The 24,976-nt window shown below is 47.0% G+C and overlaps 1 protein-coding gene across 2 annotated transcripts in view; it reads left to right on the forward strand.

Moving 5' to 3' along the window:
• The window catches only part of ZNF354B (zinc finger protein 354B), a 34,583-nt gene that overhangs the window by 6,168 nt on the left and 3,439 nt on the right, over positions 1-24,976 (forward strand). Inside the window, exons 1-4 of one of the 2 annotated variants that reach the window (XM_033180237.1) lie at positions 7,227-7,451; positions 8,295-8,377; positions 13,732-13,858; positions 14,447-14,542. In XM_033180237.1, the coding sequence (XP_033036128.1) occupies positions 8,345-8,377; positions 13,732-13,858; positions 14,447-14,542 (256 nt within the window). In that variant the 5' untranslated portion in view covers positions 7,227-7,451; positions 8,295-8,344. Of the gene's footprint in view, positions 1-7,226; positions 7,452-8,294; positions 8,378-13,731; positions 13,859-14,446; positions 14,543-24,976 lie in introns of those variants that run through there. The other variant, XM_033180238.1, reaches the window with a different exon arrangement.

Genomic DNA, 24,976 nt, shown 5'->3' on the forward strand with positions numbered 1-24,976 from the left:
TCTCTATTCGTTTTCTTCCACCTTTTGTTTCACATATTTTTATAGCTCTGTTTCTTAGCGCATACACATTGTAATTTCCTTCTCTCTCTCTCTTTTTTTTTGAGGCGGAGTTTCGCTTTTGTTGCCCAGGCTGGAGTGCAGTGGCATGATCTTGGTTCACTGCAACCTCCACCTCCTGGGTTCAAGTGATTCTCCTTCCTCAGCCTCCCGAGTAGCTGGGATTACAGGCATGCGCCACCACGCCCGGCTAATTTTGTATTTTCAGTAGAGACGAATCACAGTGGTTTTAAACTCCCTGTCTGATAATTCCAATGTCCCTGCTGTCTCAGTCTGGTTCTGATTCGTGTTCTCTCTCTCTTTAGACTGTTTTTTGCCTTTGAGTATGCTTGTTATTTTGTTTCTTGAAAATGGGGCATGGTATGCTGGCTGGGGAACGGCAGTGCACAAGCCTTTAGTGATGTGGTGGTAAGGTGTGGGGCCAGGGAAGCATGCGATCGCCCTGTGAGTAGGTATGTCTGTCTTGTAGTGAGCCTGTGCCCCTGGACTGAACTTCACAATGCTTCTCAGGTTGTTCCCCTCCACCCCACCCAAGCTCTCACATGGGAGAGGATGGGATGGCTTCAGGGAACTGAAGATGGGTATTTTCCTTCACCTAAGGCAGTTAGGCTCTGAAGGGTTAAATTGTTTCTTTTTGCCCAGGTCAGTTAGGCTCCGAGGAAACCTCATTAGGTTGGTCTCTGCTTAAACTGTTTATTTTGGTGGGGGAGGGCTGGGTCTCCCTCTGTTGCCCAGTCTGGAGTGCAGTGGTGCCATTACAGCTTACTGCAGCCTTGAACTCCCAGGCTCAAGCCATCCTCCTACCTCAGCACCCCCAAGTAGCTGGGACTACAGGCATGCAGCACCACACCTGGCTAACTAAAAACAAACAATTTTTTGTAGAGATGAGATCTCACTTTGTTGCCCAGGCTGGTCTCGAACTTCTGCCTTTAAGCAATCCTCCCACCTTGGCCCCCCAAAGTGCTGGGATACCGGCATGAGTCTAATAGTTGCTCCTAGGGGAAGATCTTGCTAAGAGCAGAATGCTTATATTTATTTCAAAATGATGGTGTATTTCAAATTGTTTATTTCCCTCCTCCCTGCCAGACACACAAAAATCTGGGATATTTTCTCAGATATTTACTGTGAGAACCTGGCTGAGCTCCAGCAGGTAAAATTCACAAAAGCGTAGGGACCCCCAGTACCTGGGTCCTCCTGGAGTTTTCATCTCAGATTGGTCCACACTGAGCCTCCAGCAGGTCGTTAATTACAGTTCTGGTTTCCCTGCCTGGCACAGGTTCTCCAGAAGGTTTCAGCTCCTAAGTTTCTGTTCCAGTAAATTGTGGCTCTCTGTGTTCACCTGGCCTCTCTTCAATTTGGAGAGGGCAGTGAGTGGCCCTGCATCCTCACATCTCTTACAAATCTATTTCAGAAGAGTTGTTGATCTTAATCTGTCTTTCAGGAGTGGGGGTTTCTTTTTTTAAGTTTTTGAATTTTTTTTGGAGAGAGACTTTCGCTCTGTCACCCAGGCTGGAGTGCAGTGGTGTGATCTTGGCTCACTGCAACTTACACCTCTCAGATTCAAGCGATTCTCCTGCCTCAGCCTCCCAAGTAGCTGGGATTACAGGCGCCCACTGCCATGCCCAGCTGGTTTTTTATATTTTAGTAGAGACGGGGTTTCACCGTGTTTCGCAGGCTGGTCCTGAACTCCTGAGCTCAGGCAATCCACCCACCTGGGCCTCCCAAAGTGCTAGGATTACAGGCGTGAGCCACATACCTGGCCAGAAGTGGAGATTTCTAAGCTTCTTACATGCTAGACCAGAAGCAGAACCCAGAGTGCTTTTTTTTTTATTTTGAAACGGAGTCTCACTGCGATGCCCAGGCTGGAGTGCAATGGCCTGATCTCAGCTTACTGCAACCTCCACCTCCCAGGTTCAAGTGATTCTCCTGCCTCAGACTCCCGAGTAGCTGGGATTACAGGTGCCCACCATCATGCCTGGCTACTTTTTGTATTTTTAGTAGAGACAAGGTTTCACCATGTTGGTCAGTCTGGTCTCAAACTCCTGACCTCAAGTGATCCGTCCACCTCGGCCTCCCAAAGTGCTGGGATTATAGACGTGAGCCACTGCATCCAGCCCCTCTACATGTATTTAGAACCATACAGGACAATTATAATTTTTGCCTCCACTATCACACAATTTAGAAACCTCAAGAGGAGAAAGGAAGCCTATTGCATTTGCCCTTATTTCTTCCTGGCAGAGATGAAAGTCTAGGCCCTTCTTCCATTTCTGTTGGCATAGTGGGGATGTGGACGTGGTTTTTCTGCAGTTCTGGCTGGAGTACAGCAGCTACTGTGTACTGTCCTGATAGGCTGTGCCTTTCCTAGTCTTTTGGCTAGAGAGAGGAGACTTTTGGGGGGTGCTTTTCATGTGCCCGTTTGCATTTCTGAGTTGCCAGCTTCCTTGGTTCCAAGACTAGGATATCTGAGGTCAACAGAGACCCAGAGAACTCACCACCATGTTGTCACTTGAGTCTGACTGGGTGCCATTGCCAGTGGCTTGCTTCTCTCTACTTTTCAGAGTTTTCTTATGTTTGTTTTAGATACAATGTTGAAGATTTGTAGTGTGTTTAGTGAAAATAATAGGGAAATATATGTCTGTTTTCCCCAGAGCAGAAGTACAAATTTGTTTGTGGGTTTTTTGTTTGTTTGTTTTTTATTGTTGTTTTGTTTTTGAGACAGAGTCTCACTCTGTTGCCTAGGCTAAAGTGCAATGGCATGATCATGGCTCACTGCGGCCTCCACCTCCTGGGCTCAGGCGATCCTCCCACCTCAGCCTCCTGAGTAGTTCAACTACAGGTATGCGCCACCATGCCCGGCTAATTTTACATTTTTAGTAGAGACAGGTTTTCTCCATGTTGGTCAGGCTGGTCTCGAACTCCTGACCTCAAGTGATCCGCCTGCCTTGGCCTCCCAAAGTGCTGGGATTACAGGCGTGAGCCACTGCACTCTGCTGCTAATTTATTTTTCTACAGACGTAGTCTCATTACGTTGCCCAGGCTGGTCTCATAAAACTCCTGGGGTGGAGAAGTCCTCCCTCCTTTGCCTCCCACATTGCTGGGATTATAGGCATTAGCCACCATGCCTGGCCTAAATTTGGTTTTGAATGAATTAATCAACCTGTCTTTGGTTTACCTATGTATTCAAGTGAAGATATCAAGTCACTTGTTGGGTATGGGTTATTGGAACTCAAAACAAATTTTGGAGATGCTGGGGAATATATGGTAATTAAAACAGCAGTTGAGGTAGATAGAGGTCCCCAGGGATTAAGCTCAGACTTAATGAGGGGAAGAAAGAACTGGGACTTAACATTGAGGAACTCTAGCATTTTGTGGCCAGGGAAAGGGAAATGAACCTGCAGGAAGACAACTGTAGCTGTTAAGACAGGAGGGAAGTTGGTGTCAGCAAAGTCAGACTTATGATGGGATGGCAGCAGCACGGGTGCAGAGTAGGTGCTAAGACTAATCACTCCTGAGGAGTTGATTCCTTTTGAATGGGGTGTGTGTGTGTGTGGTCTTTCTATATGCAAACACATACATATATATGCATACACACATATAACATATGATAAAATATGTTATCGGTTCATACTGCTTCCAATCTAAATTCTGAACTACAAGATAGCTACATGGTATCCACATCTCTTTTTCCCCTGGTGGCTGAGTTTCTAAAATTCGCTGGGTCTAGACTGCTGCGGTCTCTTGCTGCCCCCCAGTATTGGAATGAGCAAAACTACTCCCAATTCCAGCTCTTCCTGAATTGTCCTGTGGCATGTTTCAGTGACCACCGCATCTTAAAATCAGCAAAATGTATTGAGATGTTGCAGGTGGAGACTCCAACAGGGGTGGCAGTCCATGGTGTCTGAATGTGGCCTATAGATAGTTTTATCGAGGCTGAGTTTTTGAATTTTTTTTTGAGACAGAGTCTTTCTCTGTTGCCCAGGCTGGAGTGCAGTGGCCCGATCTCAGCTCACTGCAAGCTCCGCCTCCTGGGTTCACGCCATTCTCCTACCTCTGCCTCCCTAGTAGCTGGGACTATAGGTGCCCACCACCACGTCCACCTAATTTTTTGTATTTTTAGTAGAGACAGGATTTCACTGTGTTAGCCAGGATGGTATCAATCTCCTGACCTCGTGATCTGCCCACCTCAGCCTCCCAAAGTGCTGGGATTACAGGCATGAGCCACCACACCCAGTCAAGTTTTTAATTTTTTACATCATTATTGGCTGTTGGCTTTTGAGGGTTGGTGTGTGTGTGTATATATGTGTGTGTGTGTATGTATATGTATATGTATATATGTATATGTATGTATTTATGTGTGTGTGTATATATGTATATATACGAGACAGAGTCTTGCTCTATTGCCCAGGCAGCTGGAGTGCAGTGGCACAATCTCAGCTCACTGCAACCTCCTCCTCCCAGGCTCAAGCACCCCTCCTGTCTCAGCCTCCCGAGTAGCTGGGACTACAGGAGCGTGTCATCACGCCCAGCTAATTTTCATAATTTGTTTTTTGGTTTTGTTTTGTTTGTAGAGACAGGATCTCACTGTGTTGCCCAAGCTGATCTCAAACTCCTGGGCTCAAGCAGTCATCCCACCTCAGCCTCCCAAAGTGCTGGGATTATGGGCATGTGCCACCACACCTGGCTAATTTTGTATTTTTAGTAGAGATGGGGTTTCACCATGTTGGTCAGTCTGGTCTCGAACTTCTGACCTCAGGTGATCCACCCACCTCGGCCTCCCAAAGTGCTGGGGTTACAGGCGTGAGCCACTGTGCCTGGCTGAGAAAAGTTTTATTTATTTATTTATTTGAGACAGAGTCTTGCTCTGTCGCCCGGGCTAGAATGCAGTGGCACAATCTCAGCTCACTGAAACCTCCACCCCCTGGGTTCAAGAGCTTCTCCTGCCTCAGCCTCCTGAGTAGCTGGGATTACAGGCGTGCACCACCATGCCTGCCTAGCTTTTGTATTTTTAGTAGAGATGAGGTTTCACCATGTTGGCCAGGCTAGTCTCAAACCCCTGGCCTCAAGTGATCCACTTGTCTCAGCTTCTCAAAGTGCTGGGATTACAGGTGTGAACCACCACACCCAACCAGAGGAAGGATTTTTATGGAAGACAGCAACACATTTGGCTGTTTTTGTGCTGAGAAGCAGAGTGTAGTAGAAAAACAGTAGACACTGGAAAAGGAGTCAAAAGCCATATGATTTAGGGCCCACAACAAGGATTCTGGCTTTCACTCTAATTGCAAAGATAAGACAATAAAACATCTCATTTTTGTTAAAAAATCTTTTTTTGCGCCAGGCGTGATGGCTCACACCTGTAATCCCAGCACTTTGGGAGGCCAAGGTGAGAGGATCACTTGAGCCCAGGAGTTTGAGACCAGCCTGGGCAACATAATGAGACCTCGTCTCTCATTAAATAAATAAATAAATAAATAACAGAAGCAGCAGCTTGTGGAAGCGTAGAGTACTGTAGAGAGAGATAACAAGGCCTTGCACTGGGCAAGCAACCATGGAAAGAAACCTGTAGTTCCTGGCAACAGGGTGGGCGTGGCTCTACAAGTAAGGGAATGACTCCTTGTGCATCCAGGTGGGCAGTTGTGCCACATGGAATTACCTATATGGGAAGATTGGTATTTAACACACATGGAAATCACCATGCTACTTTCTTCCTCTATGATTTTGAATATTTTAGATTCTGCACGTAAATGAAATCATGCGGTATTTGTATTTCTGTGCCTTTTTTATTTCACTTAACAGAATGTCCTCCACGTTCATCCATATTGTCATATGTCAGAATTTCTTTATTTTTTTAAGGCAGAATAATAATATTCTATCGTGTATATAAACACATTTGCGGCTGGGCTCGGTGTCTCACGCCTGTAATCACAGCAGTTTGGGAGGCTTAGGAGGGTGGATCATGAGGTCAGGAGTTCAAGACCAACCTGGCCAAGATAGTGAAACCCTATCTCTATTAAAAATACAAAAATTAGCTGGGCATGGTGGTGTGTGTGCCTGTAATCCCAGCTACTTGGGAGGCTGAGGTGGAGAATTGCTTGAACCTGGAAGGCGGAAGTTGCGCCATTGCCCTCCAGCCTGGGTGACACAGTGAGACTCCTTCTCAAACAAACAAACAAATGAAACAATTTCCTTTATTCATCAATCAACAGATAGTTGTTTCCATATCTTGGCCATGGTGAATAATGTTGCAGCCACGGGAGTGCAGGCATCCCGTGGAGTTTCATTTCCTCTGGATCTATAGCCAGAAGTGGGATTGGTGTATCCTAATGTAGCTCTAGTTATAATTTTTTGAGGAACCTCTATACTGTTTTCTGTAATAACTGTACCAATTTACATTCTTTTGATAGTGGCCATCCTAATGGGGGTGCAGTGATTTCTTGAGTTTGGGTTTATATTTCTCTTATACCTAGAGATGTTTACCATCTTTTTATATGCTTGTTGCTCATTTGCATATCTTCATTGGAGAATTGCCTATTCAAGTCGTTTGTCCATTTTAACATCAGGTTTTGGTTTTGTTGTTGTTGAGTTGTAAAAGTTCCATATAAATCCACGATATATTTCAAATCAGATATATGCTATGTAAGTATTTTCGTCTATTCTGTAGATTGCCTGTTTCCTTTGATTAGCTAAAGTTTTTAAGTTTGATGTAGTCCCATTTGCCTATTTCTGCTGTTATCTGTGCTTCTGATGACATATTCAAGAAACCATTGCCATCTCCAACATCCTTACGTTTTCCCTTTTACTTTAGTAGTTTATAAAAATTTTTGGTCCCATATTTAGGTTTTTAATCAATTTTGAGTTAATTTTTATGTATGGTATAAGGTCAGGTACACGTTCATCTTTTGCATGTGGAAATCCAGCTTTGTCAACATCTTTTGCGGGAGATGATCCTTTCCCAATTGTGTAGCAGTTGTGTTCCTGTGGCCCACGCCATCCTGAAATTCACACGGACACAGAGTTGCAAGTTACTGCACTCTCCCCTTCTCTTCCAAAGAACCAGGACCCTCGGACCCTGCAGCTCATCCGGGCCCTCTGGTAGCTTCTGGGCGCCTAACAGTTCAGCGCGACCCCGCCCCAAAGGCGTGGAACTACACTTCCCGGAATGCCAGCGTGCTCCGGGGGACTCCATTTCCTAGAGACCTTCGCGGCCGCCCTACTCCTCTAGGTCCCAGGCGCGCCGCGGAGCTCTCGCCGACGGGTGAGCGGCCCGGGGCGTGAGGTCGCCCAGACGTCGGAGGAGCCGGGTCACGAGGCTGCAGTCCCGCCCGGCGGTTCTGGAGCCTCCCGCCTGCGGAGTGCGGCCGGGGAGGCGCGGCCCGGGAACGCCAGATCCTGGAGAGGTAAGCGGCGTGGCTGGCTGACGGCCTGCGGCCGCCGGGGCTCCGAGGGCCTTTGTGGGCGCGGCTGGGCACCCCCGCGTCTGTCACCGGCCCCCGCGCGGGGACCTGGACTGTCGCCCCTCGCGGGTGGCTCTGGCACCGCTGCCGATGCTCCTGCCTCTGACTCGGCGCCGCCGGCCGTGAACGGGCCGGTGTCTCCTCCCGGGCCCACCCTGCCCCCGCCGTGTGGGCCTGGCGGACTCGGGGCTCGGGGCGCCGGGACCCCGAGCGCAGGGCGGAGGCAGCCGGCCCCGGTTTCTGAGTCCGTCCCCAGGACGGTCGCCCTTCCCGCCTCCGGACACCCAGCGCTTTGCTCTTCAAAGCCGCTTTCTGTGGAGTCAGGAGAGGATTCCTTGGCGGGAGAGAGAGGAACCGGTTGGGAAAGGCTTGAGGCGGAGGGAAGTCGTCCCCGGGGCCGTGGGTGTGGGAGTCCCGGCCAGCCTTGCAGGGACGTGAACGGAGCAGGTGCCCGGCGCTGCCTCAGTTTCTTGAGCGGTGCGGCGGGTGCTGGTAGTGTCAGCTGGCGCCGAGGGACTCAGCGGCGCGGGGGAGCCCTGGCCCCGGCGGGCTCGGCGGGTCGCTGCTGCCGCTACGGGTCCAGCGTCCCCTCCGTAGGCCCCAAGCCTGGGAGACCTGGGCCTGGACGGCGGCCCGGCGCTGCTCTGGTCCGCGGGCTCCTGGCTCCTCCCGACTCCCTGTGAGGGCGCCCGGGGTCTTCCTCAGCGGGAGTCGGGGTTTCAGAGCTGCGGATTCCAGGGCTGGAAAGCATAAGGGTCTTCTTCCCGGCTCCCTTTTCCTTCTCAGATCTGCCTGCTGGAGACTGCACCGTCCTCAGGGGAGAGCCCGGAGAGAACATGGCTGCTGGGCGGCGGGAAGCGAGGCCCCAGGTGAGCTCACTGCCCTTCCAGATCCTAGTGGGTGGATTTTCCCCACTAACTGAGGTTCTTCACCGGGACCGTCTTCAGTCAGGATGGAGCCCAAGTCCTTTTCCCTTGGAGGAGCTGGTCCGCCCTCATGAGTGGTGGATTCTGTAGGGAGGACCTCCCGCCCTCCCCATCCATGTCTAGTGGTTGTTTTTTAATTAACACCCTTTGTTCATTAAATCTCAATCCATTGCGTGACTAATTTGACAAGTAAGATACTACAAGTCTGTGTGTCACTAGGGACAGAACCGACGTGCACACCTGGGAAAAATCCCTGCCTCCTTCACTCAGCCTTGTCTTCTTTCCTATCCTTTGCAGGAATACTTTTTCTTTTCACCCCTGAGAATCCTCATACCACCAGCCTTTCCTCAGGCTTCTCCAACGCATAGTTTTTAGTTTTTTCTCTCTTCACTTTGTGAATCATATTCTTTGCTTGTATCACTCTTTTTTTTTTTTTTTTTTTTGAGACGGAGTCTCGCTCTGTCGCCCGGGCTGCAGTGCAGTGGCTGGATCTCAGCTCACTGCAAGCTCCGCCTCCCGGGTTTACGCCAGTCTCCTGCCTCAGCCTCCGGCTTGTATCACTCTCTTGAAAACTGATGTAGACCGTTTTCATTTTTGTGTAGTGGGAATGAGGAGGCCACCTTTTCTAGGTGAGACAAGAGTGAACACAGTTGGAGAGGTCACTTGACTCCCAGGACAGAGAGAAGACCCCTCAGGTAGCCGCAGGAAGGGTTTCATGGGATGTCAGTAGTGCAGAGGTAGTAGTGTATGTGGTAGTTAGGAAGTAGGGCTGTCAAGCCAGGTGGCAGCGTTTTAACCCATCTCCTCTGTTGCTGTTTGTGGGCCTTGGGCTTCACCTCTCTGTGCCTCAGTTTTCTCACCTATAAAATGGGAATAGCAACTGTGCCCACCTCCCAGCATAGATGAGGGGATCACATGAGTTGGTGTATGGAAAGTGTTTGGATCAGGGCTGGTCTCTGAGTAGTTACTGCTCAGTATGTGGTGGTCGTGGATGCAGAGTGACATTATTGTATTAATATATTCATATTCATGTTAATGTTGATAGAAACTGCTGTACAATGTGTTTAGGACCCAGAAGATGTTATTCTTTATTCATTTTTTTATCTAACAATAATAATGTCCACTGAGTGTCTAGCATACCAGGGAGTGGGCTGAGGGCTTTACATTTGTTCCTTCACTCTCACAGTAACACGACAATTACAATTCTTGTTTTGCATGTGAGGACTGAGGCTCAGAAAAGTTAAGTCACCTGAGCACAGTCCAAGTGTGTCTGGCTCTGAGTTCCCACGGACCACCCAGTACATCGTTCCTGTGGTGTGTCTTTCCGAGTATGGGCAGATCCAGCCACGTGATACCAGGGTTCTTCGGCCTGGCACTCTCTTTTTTTGAGAGGCAGTCTTGCTCTGTCGCCTGGCTGGAGTGGAGTGCAGTGACATGACCTCGGCTCACTCCAACCTCTGCCTTCTGGGTTGAAGCGATTCCCCTGCCTCAGCCCCCTGAGTAGCTAGGACTACAGGCACATGCCACCATGCCTGGCTTATTTTTTTTTTTTGTATTTTAGTAGAGACGAGGTTTCGCTATGTTGACCAGGATGGCCTCAATCTCCTCACCTCGTGATCCACCAGCCTCTGCCTCCCAGAATGCTGGGATTAAAGGTGTGAGCCACCATGCCTGGCAGCATTATCTTTTAGACTAGCCGGCACAGTGGAGTGTGATCTGAGGGTGTGGCCAGAACAGGCTGTTGTGCATTTGAGCTGCTCTTTGTCCTTCAAGGCATTCCGTTCCCACAGAGGCAAGATGCTCTCCTGACCGGAACCTTCTCCATCCCTGTGTTTGAGTGAGTCTCTGTGGCATCCTTCCTGTGTGTTCTTGCTGTCCAGGTGTCAGTAATGTGTAGACCTGTGTGTAAAAATCAGTGAAGGGAATTTTAAGACCAGAGAGAGAGTACAGAGTTCACAATTAGAAAACTGGAGTTATGATCCTGCTACTACCTCTAGCAAAGCATATGACCTGGGATCTTGGCTGCCCTGGACCTTGTGTTCTTGTCTCAGGGCCCTATCCAGCTACACAGTTGTTTTTCATTGTTCAAATTATTTCATGCATTTTCTAGTCTGCCAGTCAGATTATACATTCTTTGAGAACAACGATCATTTCTTGTACTCTTCCCCAATATGCAAATAATTTGATGCTCTTTCTCACCATAAAAATATTGCAGAGTCATGGTCTAAACTTTAGAGAGTAATACTTTTATATATATACATTTGTAGATGTATATATATTCATGTTTATGAATACATGTGTATATATATGTGCATACTTATGTGTACGTTTATGTAGTCGTGCGTTGGTAATGATGTTTTGGTCAATGAAAGACCATAAATGTGACAGTAGTCCCACAAGTTTAAAACATAGCTGAAAGATTCCTGTCTCCTATTGACTTAGTAGCCGTTGTAACATTATAATGCAAGTCTTTGCTCCTGTTTTGTGGTGATGCTGGTATAAACAGACCTACTGTGCAGCCTGCCAGTCCTATAAAAGTATACAACACATGCAACAGTACAGTTCGTAATACTTGATAATATCTGACTGTGTTGCTGGTTTATGTATCTATTATACTATTCTTGTTATTTTACAGTATCTTCCTTTTGCTTGTTTTTAAAAAGTTAAGTGTAACAGCCTCAGGCAGGTTCTTCAAGAGGTATCCAGAAGAAAGCTTTGCTCTCATAGGAGGTGACAGCTGCATGTGTGTCACTGCCCCTGAAGACCTTCCAGTGGGACAGGATGTAGAGGTGGAAGACAGTGGTGTCGATGATGCTGATCCTCTGTAGGCCTAGACTGATGTGCATATTTATGTCCTAGTTTTTAACAAAAAATTTTTTAAAGTAAAAATAAAAGCTTTTAAAATAGGAAAAAGCTTGTAGAATAAGGATATAAAGAAAGAAAATATTTTTGTACAGCTAGACAATGTGTTTAAGATAAGTGTTACTACCAAAGAGTCAAAGTTTGAAAAAATTAAAAAGTTGAGAAAGTAAAAGTTACAGTAAGCTAAGGATAATTTGTTGTTAAAGAAAACTTTTGAAAAATAAATTTAGTGTAGCCTAAGCGTACAGTGTTTAAAATGTCTACAATAAATGTAGTGTAGCCTAAGTGTGCAGTGTTTAAAATGTCTATAGTCTTGCACAGTAGTGTCCTAAGTTGCACATTCACCGTTCACTCACCGCTCACTCAGCCAGGCAACTTCCAGTCCTGCATGCTCCATTCATGGCAAGTGCCCTGTACAGGTGTACCATTTCTTCTCTTTTATACTGTAGTTTACCATGCCTTTTCTATGTTTAAGTGTATTTACATACACAGACACTTAGCATTGTCTTACCGTTCCCTACAGTGTTCAGTTTGGTAACCTGCTGCACAGGTTTGCAGCCTAGGAGCAATAGGCTGTACCACATAGCCCGGGTGTGTAGGAGGCCGTTCCATCCAGGTTTGTCTCCTATATTCCCACAGCGATGAAGTGGCTTCACAATGCGTTTCTCAGAATGTACCTCCATCACGAATGCGACACATGACTGTATGCTCTACGTATTTCATATATACAATAGAAAATAAAATCACCCTTAACCCCACCATCTGGAGATAATCACTGTCATTCAGTTTATTGCATGTCTCAATAATTTTCTATGTATATAGAATTTTTTTTTTTTTTTTTTTGGAGAGGGAGTCTCACTCTGTCACCCAGGCTGGAGTGCAGTGGCACAATCTAGGCTCACTGCAAGTTGTGTCTCCTGGGTTCAAGCAATTCTCCTGCCTCAACCTCCCGAGTAGCTGGGATTACAGGTGCCTGCCACCACACCCGGCTGATTTTTTGTATTTTAGTAGAGACAGGGTTTCACCGTGTTGCCCAGGCTGATCTCGAACTCCTGAGCTCAGGCAATCCACCCGCTTCGGCCTCCCAAAGTGCTAGGATTACAGGCATGAGCTACCACACCCGGCCAGAAACATTTTTTTGAATGAGGACAAACTCGAAATGGTGATACATAACGTACTTTGTACTTAACGTTTTCATGAGTGTCTTTTTATGTCGACAAATAGCAGTTTATACCATCAAGCTCTGATGATTGCCTACTATTTGTATTAATGTGATAATAGCTAACATTTGAACCTTTAATGTGAGCCCGGTATGATTTTAAGTGCATTGTGCAGATTATCTTATTTATTTATTACTACGTGGTAGATTTTGAGAGGCAGTTTTACTTTTGAATGGAGCCTAAGACATCTGCCTGGATTGGAATCCCAGCTATACCACTGAACAGCTGTGTGACTTTAAACAAATTTTTTTTTTTCTTTTTTTGAGATGGAGCTTCTTTCTGTTTCCAGGCTGGAGTGCAGTGGCATGATCTTGGATCACTGCAACCTCTGCCTCCCGGGTTCAAGTGATTCTCCTGCCTCAGCCTCCTGAGTAGCTGGGACTACAGGTGCACACCACCATGCCTGGCTAATGTTTTTATTTTTAGTAGAGATGGGGTTTCACCATGTTGGCCAGGATGGTCTAGATCTCTTGACCTCGTGATCCACCCACCTCTGCCTCCCAAAGTGCTGGGATTACAGGCGTGAGCCACCACACCCAGCCAACTTTAAACAAATTTCTTAGCCTCTCAGTGACTTTGCTTTCTTTGATGTAAAATGGAATAATAACTATCTTTTTCATAAGGTAATTGTGAAGGTTAGATAAGGTATATGCTAATAATTAATATAAAGCTCTAAATATAGTGTCTGGCCCATGTAAAGCATTCACTAAAAGAGAGGTATTCTGATTTTCATCATTATCTTCAAGCTTGAATCAGCACACAGGTAGTGCCATAAGTTATTTAACCCAGCCTCCATCAGTGAGTATTTAGGTTGTTTCCAGTTTTTTTTGCTACTTATACCATGATAAGTATCCTTGTGCTGGTATTTTTGTGCACTGTTTCTTAAAGTAATTGATGAGTTAAAGATTATACACAGTTCTGAGTTTTTATGTGTTATCAAATTGCCAACAAAAGATTATTGTAATTAAGGCTCCCACTAATGGCTGTAATCCCTCTACCCATCTCTTACAGCGGCTGCACAAGGCCTGAATCTCACTGTGTGCTGCTCAGTATGTATTTGTTACTGGCAAATTGTTCATTAAAGAAATGACCTGGAACCTTCAGAAGCTTGAATAGTATCAGAACTGTTATCATGGGTAGCCTGTCTTCCCCACTGCCATCCCGTCCACTCTGTGAGGGGGGTCCTGGGTGAGCTGGAATGACTTGTCCTTACAGGTGTCACTGACGTTCGAGGACGTGGCTGTGCTCTTCACCCGGGATGAGTGGAGAAAGCTGGCTCCTTCTCAGAGAAACTTGTACCGCGATGTGATGCTGGAGAACTATAGGAACCTGGTCTCACTGGGTAAGGAAGTTTCCCCTGTAGAAACAGAATTCAAAAATTGGGATATCTCAGCACCTCCTTCCCTGAATAAAAATGGTTGGTCACTGAAAAACTTGAGCTGAGTTTGAGGATTATGCAAATCAAATCTCTATAAATAAACATTGAAAACTTTCTTTCTCCTAATAAGTATGGAATTGTTCTATGTATTGGCAGATGGGTAGTGATAATTATCCCCTTCCTGCTACACAATTTCACATTAGAAATTCTCTCATAGTTCAGGCAGCATTTTCCTGCTTTGATTGTTCTGTGGTTTGTTTGCTCATCTCAGCAGAGGGCTTACCTCATCCACCTACCATTACCTTTCCCACTTCTCTTTTCCAGCCAGATAAATCTTGTAAAATTCATCTTCAAAAGGGAATCATACGATGTTTTCTCATTATAAAAAAAGTTACTTGATACATCATTCTATAGATACCAGTTTATAAGTTTTAATTACATCTATACATGCAACATTCCTTCTATAGAAAAGCCACGGTACCCTAGTAATCAGGGCATGCTTTGTTGTGTCAAAACCAAGACTAAGACTTTTTTTTTTTTGTCTACGTACAGGACTCCCATTTACCAAACCAAAAGTGATCTCCCTGTTGCAGCAAGGAGAAGATCCCTGGAAGGTAGAGAAAGACAGTTCTGGCGACTCCTCTCTGGGTAAGTGGGTGGCCCAAGGTGCTCGGGAATCGCCGCAGACAGCGGTCTGGTTAATGAGAGGAGGTAGGAGTGTTGGTTGGGAAACTCCTTTGAGGATTTTCAGACCTCAAGAAGGGGTGGGGAAGGGGAAGCCCACTACGATTACTCTCTTGTAATCACTTCCCCATGAATCTCTCAGAATCTCTTTTCTTATTCTTTCCTGTTGTTTTAGAATGGGGCTGTATTTTCATGTATTCAGTCAGCAAACATAGTATATTTAAGGAATTTCAAATAATCACTCTGGCTGAAGCTCAGTGTGTATTTGGGAAAGGAGGAGGTGAGGAAGGAAATAGAAAGCTGGGGAAGGGCCGCGTGGTAAGAGCTTTGGCACCGTTCTAAGAGGTGGAAACTGTCCCATGGAGCACTGGAAATAATTGAAGGATTTGGGCAGGGAATCGTATGGTTCTTGGTATCTTAGAAAAGTTGGTCTGAATCAGAAACAGTTGAGTCTCCATCAGTGTAAGAACAGCTAAGGGACCTGCAGCGTGTCCTTACTCTGGCGAGCATCACCACCCTGAAAACGAGTCCAGGGACGTGGACAGAGCTCCCAGCAAGTTACAGAGCATTGTTAGGACGCCACCATTTATGTTTAATGAAAATTATGTGTATGTGTCATGTGCATGTAAGCCCAGAGAGAAAGGTTAGGAGGACACACCTTAGCTGGTGACATTAGTGACACTTGGAATAGGATTGAGAATGGGTCCATAAAAGGAGATGTTATTTACATGTAATGTTTTAAATTTTCACAAAGAGAACATATTCATGATGTTGCTATGTGATTCGAACTTAATACAGAAGGTCATTTTGGGAGTATTGTGATTGAAAGTGAGGCAAAACTAGAGGCGGGAAGCCTTGCAGAGTCATTGCAGTCATGGAGGGAGGCAGGAGGTGGGAGGGTCTGGATGAAGGCACTTGCCGTGAATTTGTGAGGGGGGAGGAGGAGGCGCCCACGTGATCAGGGCACAGGAGCAGGTGTGTGTGTGATGGATCTCGCTTGAGATGCGAGTGAAGTAGTCAGGTGGAGATCGCTGGTGGGCAGGTGTGTAAGTGACAGGGCCGAGACTCAAGGGAGGTCAGGGAGCCATCAGAATGACGGGGCATTAGAAACGTGGAGCTGGCCGGGTGAGGGGCTGAGTGGAGGCCCGAATTTCAGGAAACAGCACTTGCGAGGTGCTTAAGCAGGAGGAATCTGACAGAGCCCGAGAAGTAATCAGAGGAGAGAAATGAGGAGGGGCCATTGTGGCAGTGGGGGACTGAGAGCGGTTGAGGGGACTGAGCGCGGTTGGGAGACTGAGAGCGGTTGGGGGATGGAGCGCGGTTGGGAGACTGAGAGTGGTTGAGCTCGGGGGGCTCTGGCTCTGGGGGATCTAGGTTGAACCCTCGCGCACAGCTTTATTGTCTCTTGTTTAGCACTGGGCAGAAAGGGATGCAGGTCCTGCGCTTCTGGAGTGCACGATCTAGTGGAGGACAAGGTGAACACACATTGCACACAAGGCACAGAAGGACACGTTCCAGTGAGGCCCACGTGGGAAAGACAGTCGGTGCTGTGAGAGTGCAGAGCAGGCAGTTGGCACCAGCAAAGGCTTCCCTGAGGAAGGACCTAGGATCAAAGGACTGAAGAATTGCCCCAGGCCTAAAGAATAGGGTTCGTGGCCGGGCACGGTAGCTCATGCCTGTGATCCCAGCACTTTGGGAGGCCGAGGCGGTTGGATCACAAGGTCAGGAGATCAAGACCATCCTGGCTAACACGGTGAAACCCTGTCTCTACTAAAAATACAAAAAAAATTAGCCAGGCATGGTGGCGGGCGCCTGTAGTCCCAGCTACTCGGGAGACTGAGGCAGGAGAATGGCGTGAACCTGGGAGGCGGAGCTTATAGTGAGCCGAGATCGCGCCATTGCGTTCCAGCCTGGGCGACAAAGCAAGACTCCGTCTCAAAATAATAATAATAATAAAAAAAGATTTTCCCTAGTTGTTACAAATATCAAAATTTCATTCTTTTTTGCTCTTGACTAGAATTCCATTGCATGGATTTACCACAGTTTATGCACTCATGGAAGGACATTTGTGTTGTGTGACATTTGTTTCCAGTTTGAGGCAATTGTGAAAAAAACAAGTTGCAGTGAGGAGTTGCAGGGCAGGCAGCCTTGGTCCCCATGGCCCTGTGCTGGGGAGAGCTTTCTCGTGATGATAGCTTGAACTTTTTTTTTTATAGGGGAACCACACTTGTGTTTTTAATCTCCTTTGATAGAAATACACTAATTTTTTATTAAATTAATTAATTTTTATTAAATTAATTGTTTAATTTTTTATTAAATTAAAATTTAATGAACTGCCAGAGGCCACCACAAAGTAAGCGGAATGTAAGCAGCAGGGAACCAGGTAAGATTTAAGAGGGGCGTCAGTCTGGCCATTATATGTGGGCTGAATCTGGTGTGGAAGATGAAGAAGAGAAGAAAGAATTGTTCCTTTCCCCCTTAACTGGGGAGCATCTGATGGCTGAGTAAGTCTTCCCTCTAGAGAGAAGTATTAACAGGCTGAAAATATGACTGGGGTCCAGAGCTGTCCAGAGGGATGCCGGGCACCTGGTAGCGTTGTCAGTCAGTCCTTTTCAGATTTGGGAGGATGGCCCTGCGGGAAAACCGTGAGCAGTTTATTAAGTAAGGAAGGACATCAGAGCTGTTTTCTGCCCGGTTCCTCTTGGTGGGATGACCTTCTTCCTCTTGTCAGATAGAAGTCAGATGGCATTCCTAGGGTACTGACATGTGCTTGCGTCTCTGCTGCACCCCTGGTGGGGCTCCTGTATGCCTGGACTAAGATTGCCTCAGGACAGCTTCCTTTTCCCATGAGAGCTCACTTCATTGAGAGTGTGGTTGAAGGACTGGGATGTTCCTGGAATTATCTCAGATTATTAACTCTAGCTCAAACCAAAAACTCAACCTGTAGGCTGGGTGTGGTGGCTCATGCCTGCAATTCCAGCACTTTGGGAGGCCGAGGTGGGAGGATCACTTGAGCCCAGGAGTTTCGAGACCAACCTCGGTAACATAGACCGTGTTTGTCTTTATGTAACTTTAAAATAGAAAAAAAATATTTTAGACAAAAACCTACCCTTTGAACAGCCAGTGATGGAAAAACTTGCGCTCCCAGGGATAGGATTCTCTGGAACCTCCAGTGGCCTCAAAATGTACTTGTACAAAGTTACTTTCTTTTGAGCTGGACTCTTGCTCTGTGGCCCAGGCTGGAGTGCATTGGCGTGATCTCAGCTCACTGCAGTGCCCTCCTCCCAGGTTCAAGCGATTCTTGTGCTTCAGCCTCTCAAGTAGCTGGGATTACAGCCGCACACCACCATGCCGGGCTAATTTTTGGCATTTTTTTAGTAGAGACCGGGTTTTGCCACGTTGGTCAGGCTGGTCTCGAACTGACCCGAAGTGATCTGTCCGCCTCAGCCTCCCAAAGGGCTGGAATTACAGGTGTGAGCCACCGCGCCCGGCTTGCTTTGTTTCCTTATTGCGAGAAGCCATCTTGGGTAGGCTGAATTGTGCAGGGTGGTGAGCGGAGGGGTTGCTCAGCAAGGTTTGCTGGAGCTGCGACTGCATGCAGGGAGAGTTGTCTTTTCCTCACTTGCACAGAATGCTGTGGAGCTTAGCAGCAGCCCTTATGACATGGCCTGGAATGGTTTTAAAAAGTGACTGCTTACAAGATGGAAGTGTGGCCACTATGCTCTGTAGCCCTATTTCATTTTACTTGTGTTTGTAGAGATGGAGGTCTTGCTATGCTGCCCAGGCTGTTTTTGAACTCTTGGCCTCAAGCAATCCTCCCATGTCAGCCTCCCAAAATGCTGGGATTATAGGCCCCTCAGTGCTCTGAAAATGTGGGCTCCTCTCCCACTTGAGTGCTGGCTGCACATCTCAGCTTGGCACTGCCAGGCTGCCCACCACAGCTCTGGGGTGATCTCGGTTTATGTTCCCTCCCTAGCTTGGAGGCAACAGGGGAAGGGACTTGGTTGGTAGTGGTTGTGACAGAGAGCCTTTCACTTGTCTGTGGGCCTCTCTACCCTAAAGAGATGCAGAACTACTGTCAATCAGTGCAGTTGGCCCAGGGTGGGTGGCTGCCCTGTGCCCAAGATGGGGAGGGAGGCCCTGCCTGGTGAGGAGCAGGAGGAACTGGCAGGGGAAGGGAGGTCACCAGCAAGACAGAGTTGACGGCTGCTTATGGCAACTGCAGCTTCCTGGAGGTACAGCTAAAGTACTCAGGGTTTTTGTTCCTTCCCCAGTCCAAGGGTAGCAAGGGCAATATCACTGCAGTGGCAGCGACAGAGGGACTTTCGATTGCCTCTGTCAGTTCCACCTCAGAAACATGGAGCCACTGCTACTGGGAATCTTCAGCCGAGGGGTGAGGTGGCTACACTGCTGGCCTGAGGTGGGGGACCTGCCTGGTGAAGAGTCAGGGATTAGTGCTCTCGGGGAGAAGAGACTGAGCTCCCGTCCATATGGTGACTGGTGACTGTGGCATGCTGGAAGCGCAAGTGAAGGCTTCACTGTTTCTTCCCCAGACCGAGGGCAGCAGGTGCAGGACTGCTGCTGTGGCAGTGGCATAGGGGCTATCAGTTGCCTCTGGGAGCCCTTCCTCAGGGAAGCTCAGAGCCACTACCAGTGAGAATACCCAGCCAGGGGAGGGACGGCTGTTCTGCTGTCCAAAGCCAGGGTCCCTGCCTGGTGAGGAGTTGGGTATGGGAGCTCACAAGGTAGAGAGACTGGGCTTATCTCCATATGGTGACTGTGGTGTACCAGAGGTACCAGCGTAGTGACTGGGCCCTGGGTTCCTTCCCCAAGCCAAGGGTGGATAGTGGTACCATTTCAGCTACAGTGGTGGAGGGGCTATGGGTTCTCTCTCACATTTCCTCCTCAGAGAAATGCAGAGCCACCTCCAACTGAAGCATTCAGGTAGGCTTGATGGTTGTGCTGGAGTCCCAGGTCAGGAGGGCCCTGTCCAGTGAGGAGAAGTGGAAATGGGGACCCGTGTGGGAAGCAGTCTGGCCACTTTTTGTGGGGCGGCTGTGTTCTTCCTAGAGTTCTGTTCCAGTCCCTAATCACTGTGCACCCTCCAGAGCCTCAGGGCAACAGCAGTGAGGGCTGTGGCACAGCAAAAGTAGTAGCCTGCCTCTCCCTTTGGGAGCTCTGACCTAGGGAAGGTACAGAGTGCTGCTAGCCCGGAGCCTAGGCAGGGCTGCTGTGATCATGCTAGGGTCCCAGGACGATGCATATTTCGGCCTGCTTGATGGCATCCTACATGGCCCTTAAGTTCTATTCACTTTTCAAATATTTTCTTCGTTTTCTTCCTTAGACTCAAGTAATTTTAATTGTCCTATCTTAAAGTTTGTTGATTTTTCCTATGGCCTGCTTAAACCTTTTGAATTTCCCTAGTGAAATTTTCATTTCAGTTATTATACTTTCAAATCCTAGAATTTCCTCTTGGTTTCTTTTTGTTTTCTTTGTATTGATAGTTGGATTTGTTCATCATTTCCATGAGTCATTCATGTTTCCCTCTAGCTCTGAACATCTTCGTGATAGTTGTCTTTGTGTCGCATGCCACCATCTGGTCTTCTCCACAGATGTTTTCTGTTTATTTTGATCCATTGACTGAACCATACTTTCCTTTTTTTTAATGCCTTTTTTTTTTTTTTTTTTTTGTCTTACAGTGTTGTAACTCAGGATCAGATCTTCCTACTTCCGTAAGATTTGCTGGGTTTTGTTTTGGTTTGTTTTTTGTTTTCTTATTGCTATCGGGTGCCACTAGTCCAGGAATTGGCCTGAAGTATAAACTGTAGGTCTTCTCACATTTTTTTCTGAGCCCACGTCTTCCCTGGCCTTGTGCAGTGACTTTCTAAATTCCCCATGTGTGCAGTTGCTTTTTGTTTTGTTTTGTTTTTGAGATGGAGTCTTGCTCTGTTGCCCAGGCTGGAGTGCAGGGGCGCGATCTCGGCTCACTGCAACCTCCACCTTTTGGGTTTAAGCGACTCTTCTGCCTCAGCCTCCTGAGTAGCTGGGATTACAGGGACTTGCCACCACACCTGGCTAATTTTTATGTTTTTAGTAGAGACAAGATTTCCGCATGTTGGCCAGGCTGGTCTCAGAACTCCTGACCTCAAGTGATCCGCCCACCTCGGCCTGCCAAAGTGCTGGGATTACAGGTGTGAGCCATCATGCCAAATGTCCTTATCCTTAAATGTCTGATTCCCCAAAGCAGGAAAAGGGGAACAGAAGAGGAAAAAAGTAGGCAGTATTCCTTAAATCCTCTGGAAGCCACATCAGGTCAGTGGGGATTGCAAAAATGGCAGCCTGCATTTGTGTCTGCACCTCCGTGATTCAAAGCAGTAATTTGCAGTCAGAACCCAGATCGCCATTATTGGAGAACAAGGTCTTTATTGCCACTTTGGCCACCAAAGGCCAATCTAGGGATGCTAGTACGGCTTGAAGCCAGGAGATTAGGAGATTGGAGATGGGTAGCTGCTGCCAACTGAAATTAATTTCACTCAACTGGCCAGGCCTTCCCCTAGAAGCTTACAAGCCTTCAATAGTTTCCAGAGTTTCAAAATAGTTGTATCAGACAGATTCTGACAGCTCAGTTGTCTAGATGGATAGATAGAACCTTAGTGCTTCCTACTCTACCATCTTCCCTGACATCCACTTTTTCTTTTACCTTACATTTATTTTGCCCTTTTGGCATTTTCTGTCTTCAAGTATATGCCACCATCAGGAGTTTTGATGGGGAGTGCTACTGATGTCATACTGGGTACCATACTGAGGATGAGGTCTTGCATGAAAGTCACAGTTATGAAGTTAATTCTTATCATTTGGGGAAGAGATTTTGATGGGTTGCTTGTCACACATCCATCTTTATCTTCAGCTACCCAGAAGGCTTTGATATTTACTCTTCAAATGTACATTTTATGGCACTTAACCTCAGTGCCCATTTAGCTCTCTTCCAAGCATACTTGCCTTTCTTTTCTGTTCTAAAGCCTTTTAAAGTAAACTTCCACTCCTGCTCTGGAAAGAAAGAAATAAACGTACATTTTGTCATTTGATACGTATTTAAATTTTCCACTTGGAAGTTTTTTTTTTGTTGTTTGTTTTTGAGATGGAATTTTGCTCTTATTATCCAGGCAGGAGGCACAATCTTGGCTCACTGCAACCTCTGCTTCTTGGGTTCAAGCGATTCTCCTGCCTTAGCCTCCCAAGTAGCTGAAATTACAGGCATGCACTACCACACCTGCCTAATTCTGTATTTTTAGTAGAGATGGGGTTTCACCATATTGGTCAGGCTGGTCTCGAACTCCTGACCTCAAATGCTGCACTTGCTTCGGCCTCCCAAAGTGCTGAGATTACGGGTGTGAGCCACCACACCCAGCTGAAAGTGTGTTTTTAAAGTGACCTTGTTGTCTGTGTGTGCTGCTTTTTTTTGAGCTGGAGTCTCGCTCTGTTGCCCAGGCTGGAGTGCAGTGGTGCCATCTCGGCTCACTTCAGCCTCTGCCTCCCGGGTTCAAGCGATTCTTCCTCTCAGCCTCTCGAGTAGCTGGGATTATAGGCATGTGCCACCACACACAACTAATTTTTGTGTTTAGTAGAGATGGGGTTTCACCATATTGGCTAGGCTGGTCTCAAACTTCTGACCTTAAGAGATCTGCCTGCCTTGGCCTCCCAAAGTGCTAGGATTACAGATGGGAGCCGCTGTGCCCAGCCTGTGTGCTGATTTCTTTGCAGAAACGAGAGGTTTTTTGTTGTTGTTGTTGTTGTTTTTGTGTTTTTTCTGAGACAGAGTCTTGCTCAGCTGCCCAGGCTGGAGTGCAGTGGCCAAATCTTGGCTCATTGCAATCACCATTTCCCAGGTTCAAGCCATTCTCCTGTCTCAGCCTCCCGAGTAGCTGGGATTACAGGCATCCGCCATCATACCCAGCTAATTTTTGTGTTTTAGAAGAGACAGCGTTTCAACATGTTGATCCAGATGGTCTTGAACTCCTGACCTCCCATGATCCGCCTGCATTGGCCTCCCAAAGTGCTAGGATTACAGGCATGAGCTGCCATGCCCAGCCCAGAAACCAGAGTTTTAAAATTACTTTCTTAGTAGGTATGGGCTATAAAAGGAAAAAGATTAACCCACTCACTCCTGTTACAAGGAAGGACAGAAAGTGGAAGAAAACTTCATTTTTAGTTTCGTTGTGGAAAAGTTCGAGCATATATGAAAGTAGAGAGAATAGGCTGGGCGTGGTGGCTCACGCCTGTAATCCCAGCACTTTGGGAGGCCAAGGCGGGTGGATCACGAGGTCAGGAGATCGAGACCATCCTGGCTAACACGGTGAAACCCCATCTCTACTAAAAATACAAAAACAAAATTAGCCGGGCGTAGTGGTGGGTGCCTGTAGTCCCGGCTACTAGGGAGGCTGAGGTGGGAGGATGGCGTGAACCTGGGAGTTGGAGGTTGCCGTGAGGTGAGATCACAACACTGTACTCCAGCCTGGGCAACAGAGCGAGACTCCGTCTCTAAATAAAGAAATAAATAAAGTAGAATAATATAATATGACTTCCCATGTATTCATCATCCAATTTCTTTTTTTTTTTTTTCTATTTTTTTTTTGAGACGGAGTCTCGCTCTGTCACCCAGGCTGGAGTGCAGTGGCCGGATCTCAGCTCACTGCAAGCTCTGCCTCCCGGGTTCACGCCATTCTCCTGCCTCAGCCTCCTGAGTAGCTGGGACTACAGGCGCCCGCCACCTCGCCCAGCTAGTTTTTGGTATTTTTTAGTAGAGATGGGGTTTCACCGTGTTAGCCAGGATGGTCTCGATCTCCTGACCTCGTGATCCACCCGTCTCGGCCTCCCAAAGTGCTGGGATTACAGGCTTGAGCCACCGCGCCCGGCCCCAATTTCTTTCTTTTCTTTTTTTCTTTTTTTTTCTTTTTTAGAGTCTCACTCTGTTGCCAGGCTTGAGTGCAGTGGAGCAATCTTGGCTCACTACAACCTCTGCCTCTTGGGTTCAAGTGATTCTCCTGCCTCAGCCTCTTGAATAGCTGGGACTACAGGGGCATGCCACCACACCCAGCTAATTTTTGTATTTTCAGTAGAGACGGGATTTCACTATGTTGGCCAGGATGGTCTCGATCTCTTGACCTCATGATCTGCCTGCCTCGGCCTCCCAAAGTTTTGGGATTACAGGTGTGAGCCACTGCACCTGGCCTCTTTTTCTTTTTCTTTTTCTTTTTTTTTTTAAACATAGGGTCTCTTACTTTGTCATCCAGGCTGGAGTGGAATTACATAATCATGGCTTATTGTAGCCTCCAGGGCTCAAGTGATCCTCCTGCGTCAGCCTTTTGTGTAGCTAGGACTGCAGACGAGTGCCACTATGCCCACCTAATTTATTTTGTTTGTTTGTTTGTTTTAGAGATGGGATGTTACTGTATTGCCCAGGCTGATCTCGAACTCCTGGGCTCTCCTTGGCCTCCCAAATTGCTGTGATTACAGGGAGAAGCCACTGTACCCAGCCCATCACCCAGTTTCAGCAGTTGTCAACTCATGGTCATTTTTTTTTTTTTTTTGAGATAGAGTTTTGCTCTTGTTGCCCAGGCTGGAGTGCAGTGGCATGATCTTGGCTCACTGCAACCTCTGCCCACTAGGTTCAAGTGATTTTCCTGCCTCAGCCTCCTGTGTCGTTAGCATTACAGGCCCCCGTCACCACGCCCAGCTAATTTTTGTTATTTTTAGTACAGATGGGGTTTCGCCATGTTGTTCAGGCAGGTCTCAAACTCCTGACCTCAGGTGATCCACCTGCTTCGGCCTCCCAGAGTGCTGGGATTACAGGTGTGAGCCACCATACCTGGCCAATTCATGATCATTTCTGTTTCATCTGTTCCAATGACTATCTACCAGTGCCAATTCATGATCATTTCTGTTTCATCTGTTCCAATGATTATCTACCAGGACTGATTTTGTCATTTGTCAGTGTCTTGAAAGATTTTTGCTTGTCGCAATCCTGGAGGGAGGAATTGTGAGGGGCAGGTGCTACTGATTTCTATTGGGTGGAGATCAAGTATGTTGCTAAATATTCCACAATGCACAGGGCAGCCCACACTATCCACACAACTAAAAAATTAGCCCAAAATGTCATCTGAGGTTGAGAAATCCTTATCTATATCTTGTCTTAATGCACTGACGTTTTTATAATGTTATTACATCCAAGAATAGGAGAGGTGATTATTTGTTCAGATAATGTCATTCATCAGATATGTCATTCAAGACTGGTATAAAATTTCCCTTGTATAGCTTTTTCATATTACTTATAAATTTACTACTCTGATTCTTAGTATAAGTTAAGGCTATTGATTTTAATGTGTCAATTTTATATCCAGC

This window comes from Trachypithecus francoisi, unplaced genomic scaffold (assembly GCF_009764315.1).
Source record: "Trachypithecus francoisi isolate TF-2019V2 unplaced genomic scaffold, Tfra_2.0 Lachesis_group2, whole genome shotgun sequence".
NCBI lineage: Eukaryota > Metazoa > Chordata > Mammalia > Primates > Cercopithecidae > Trachypithecus > Trachypithecus francoisi.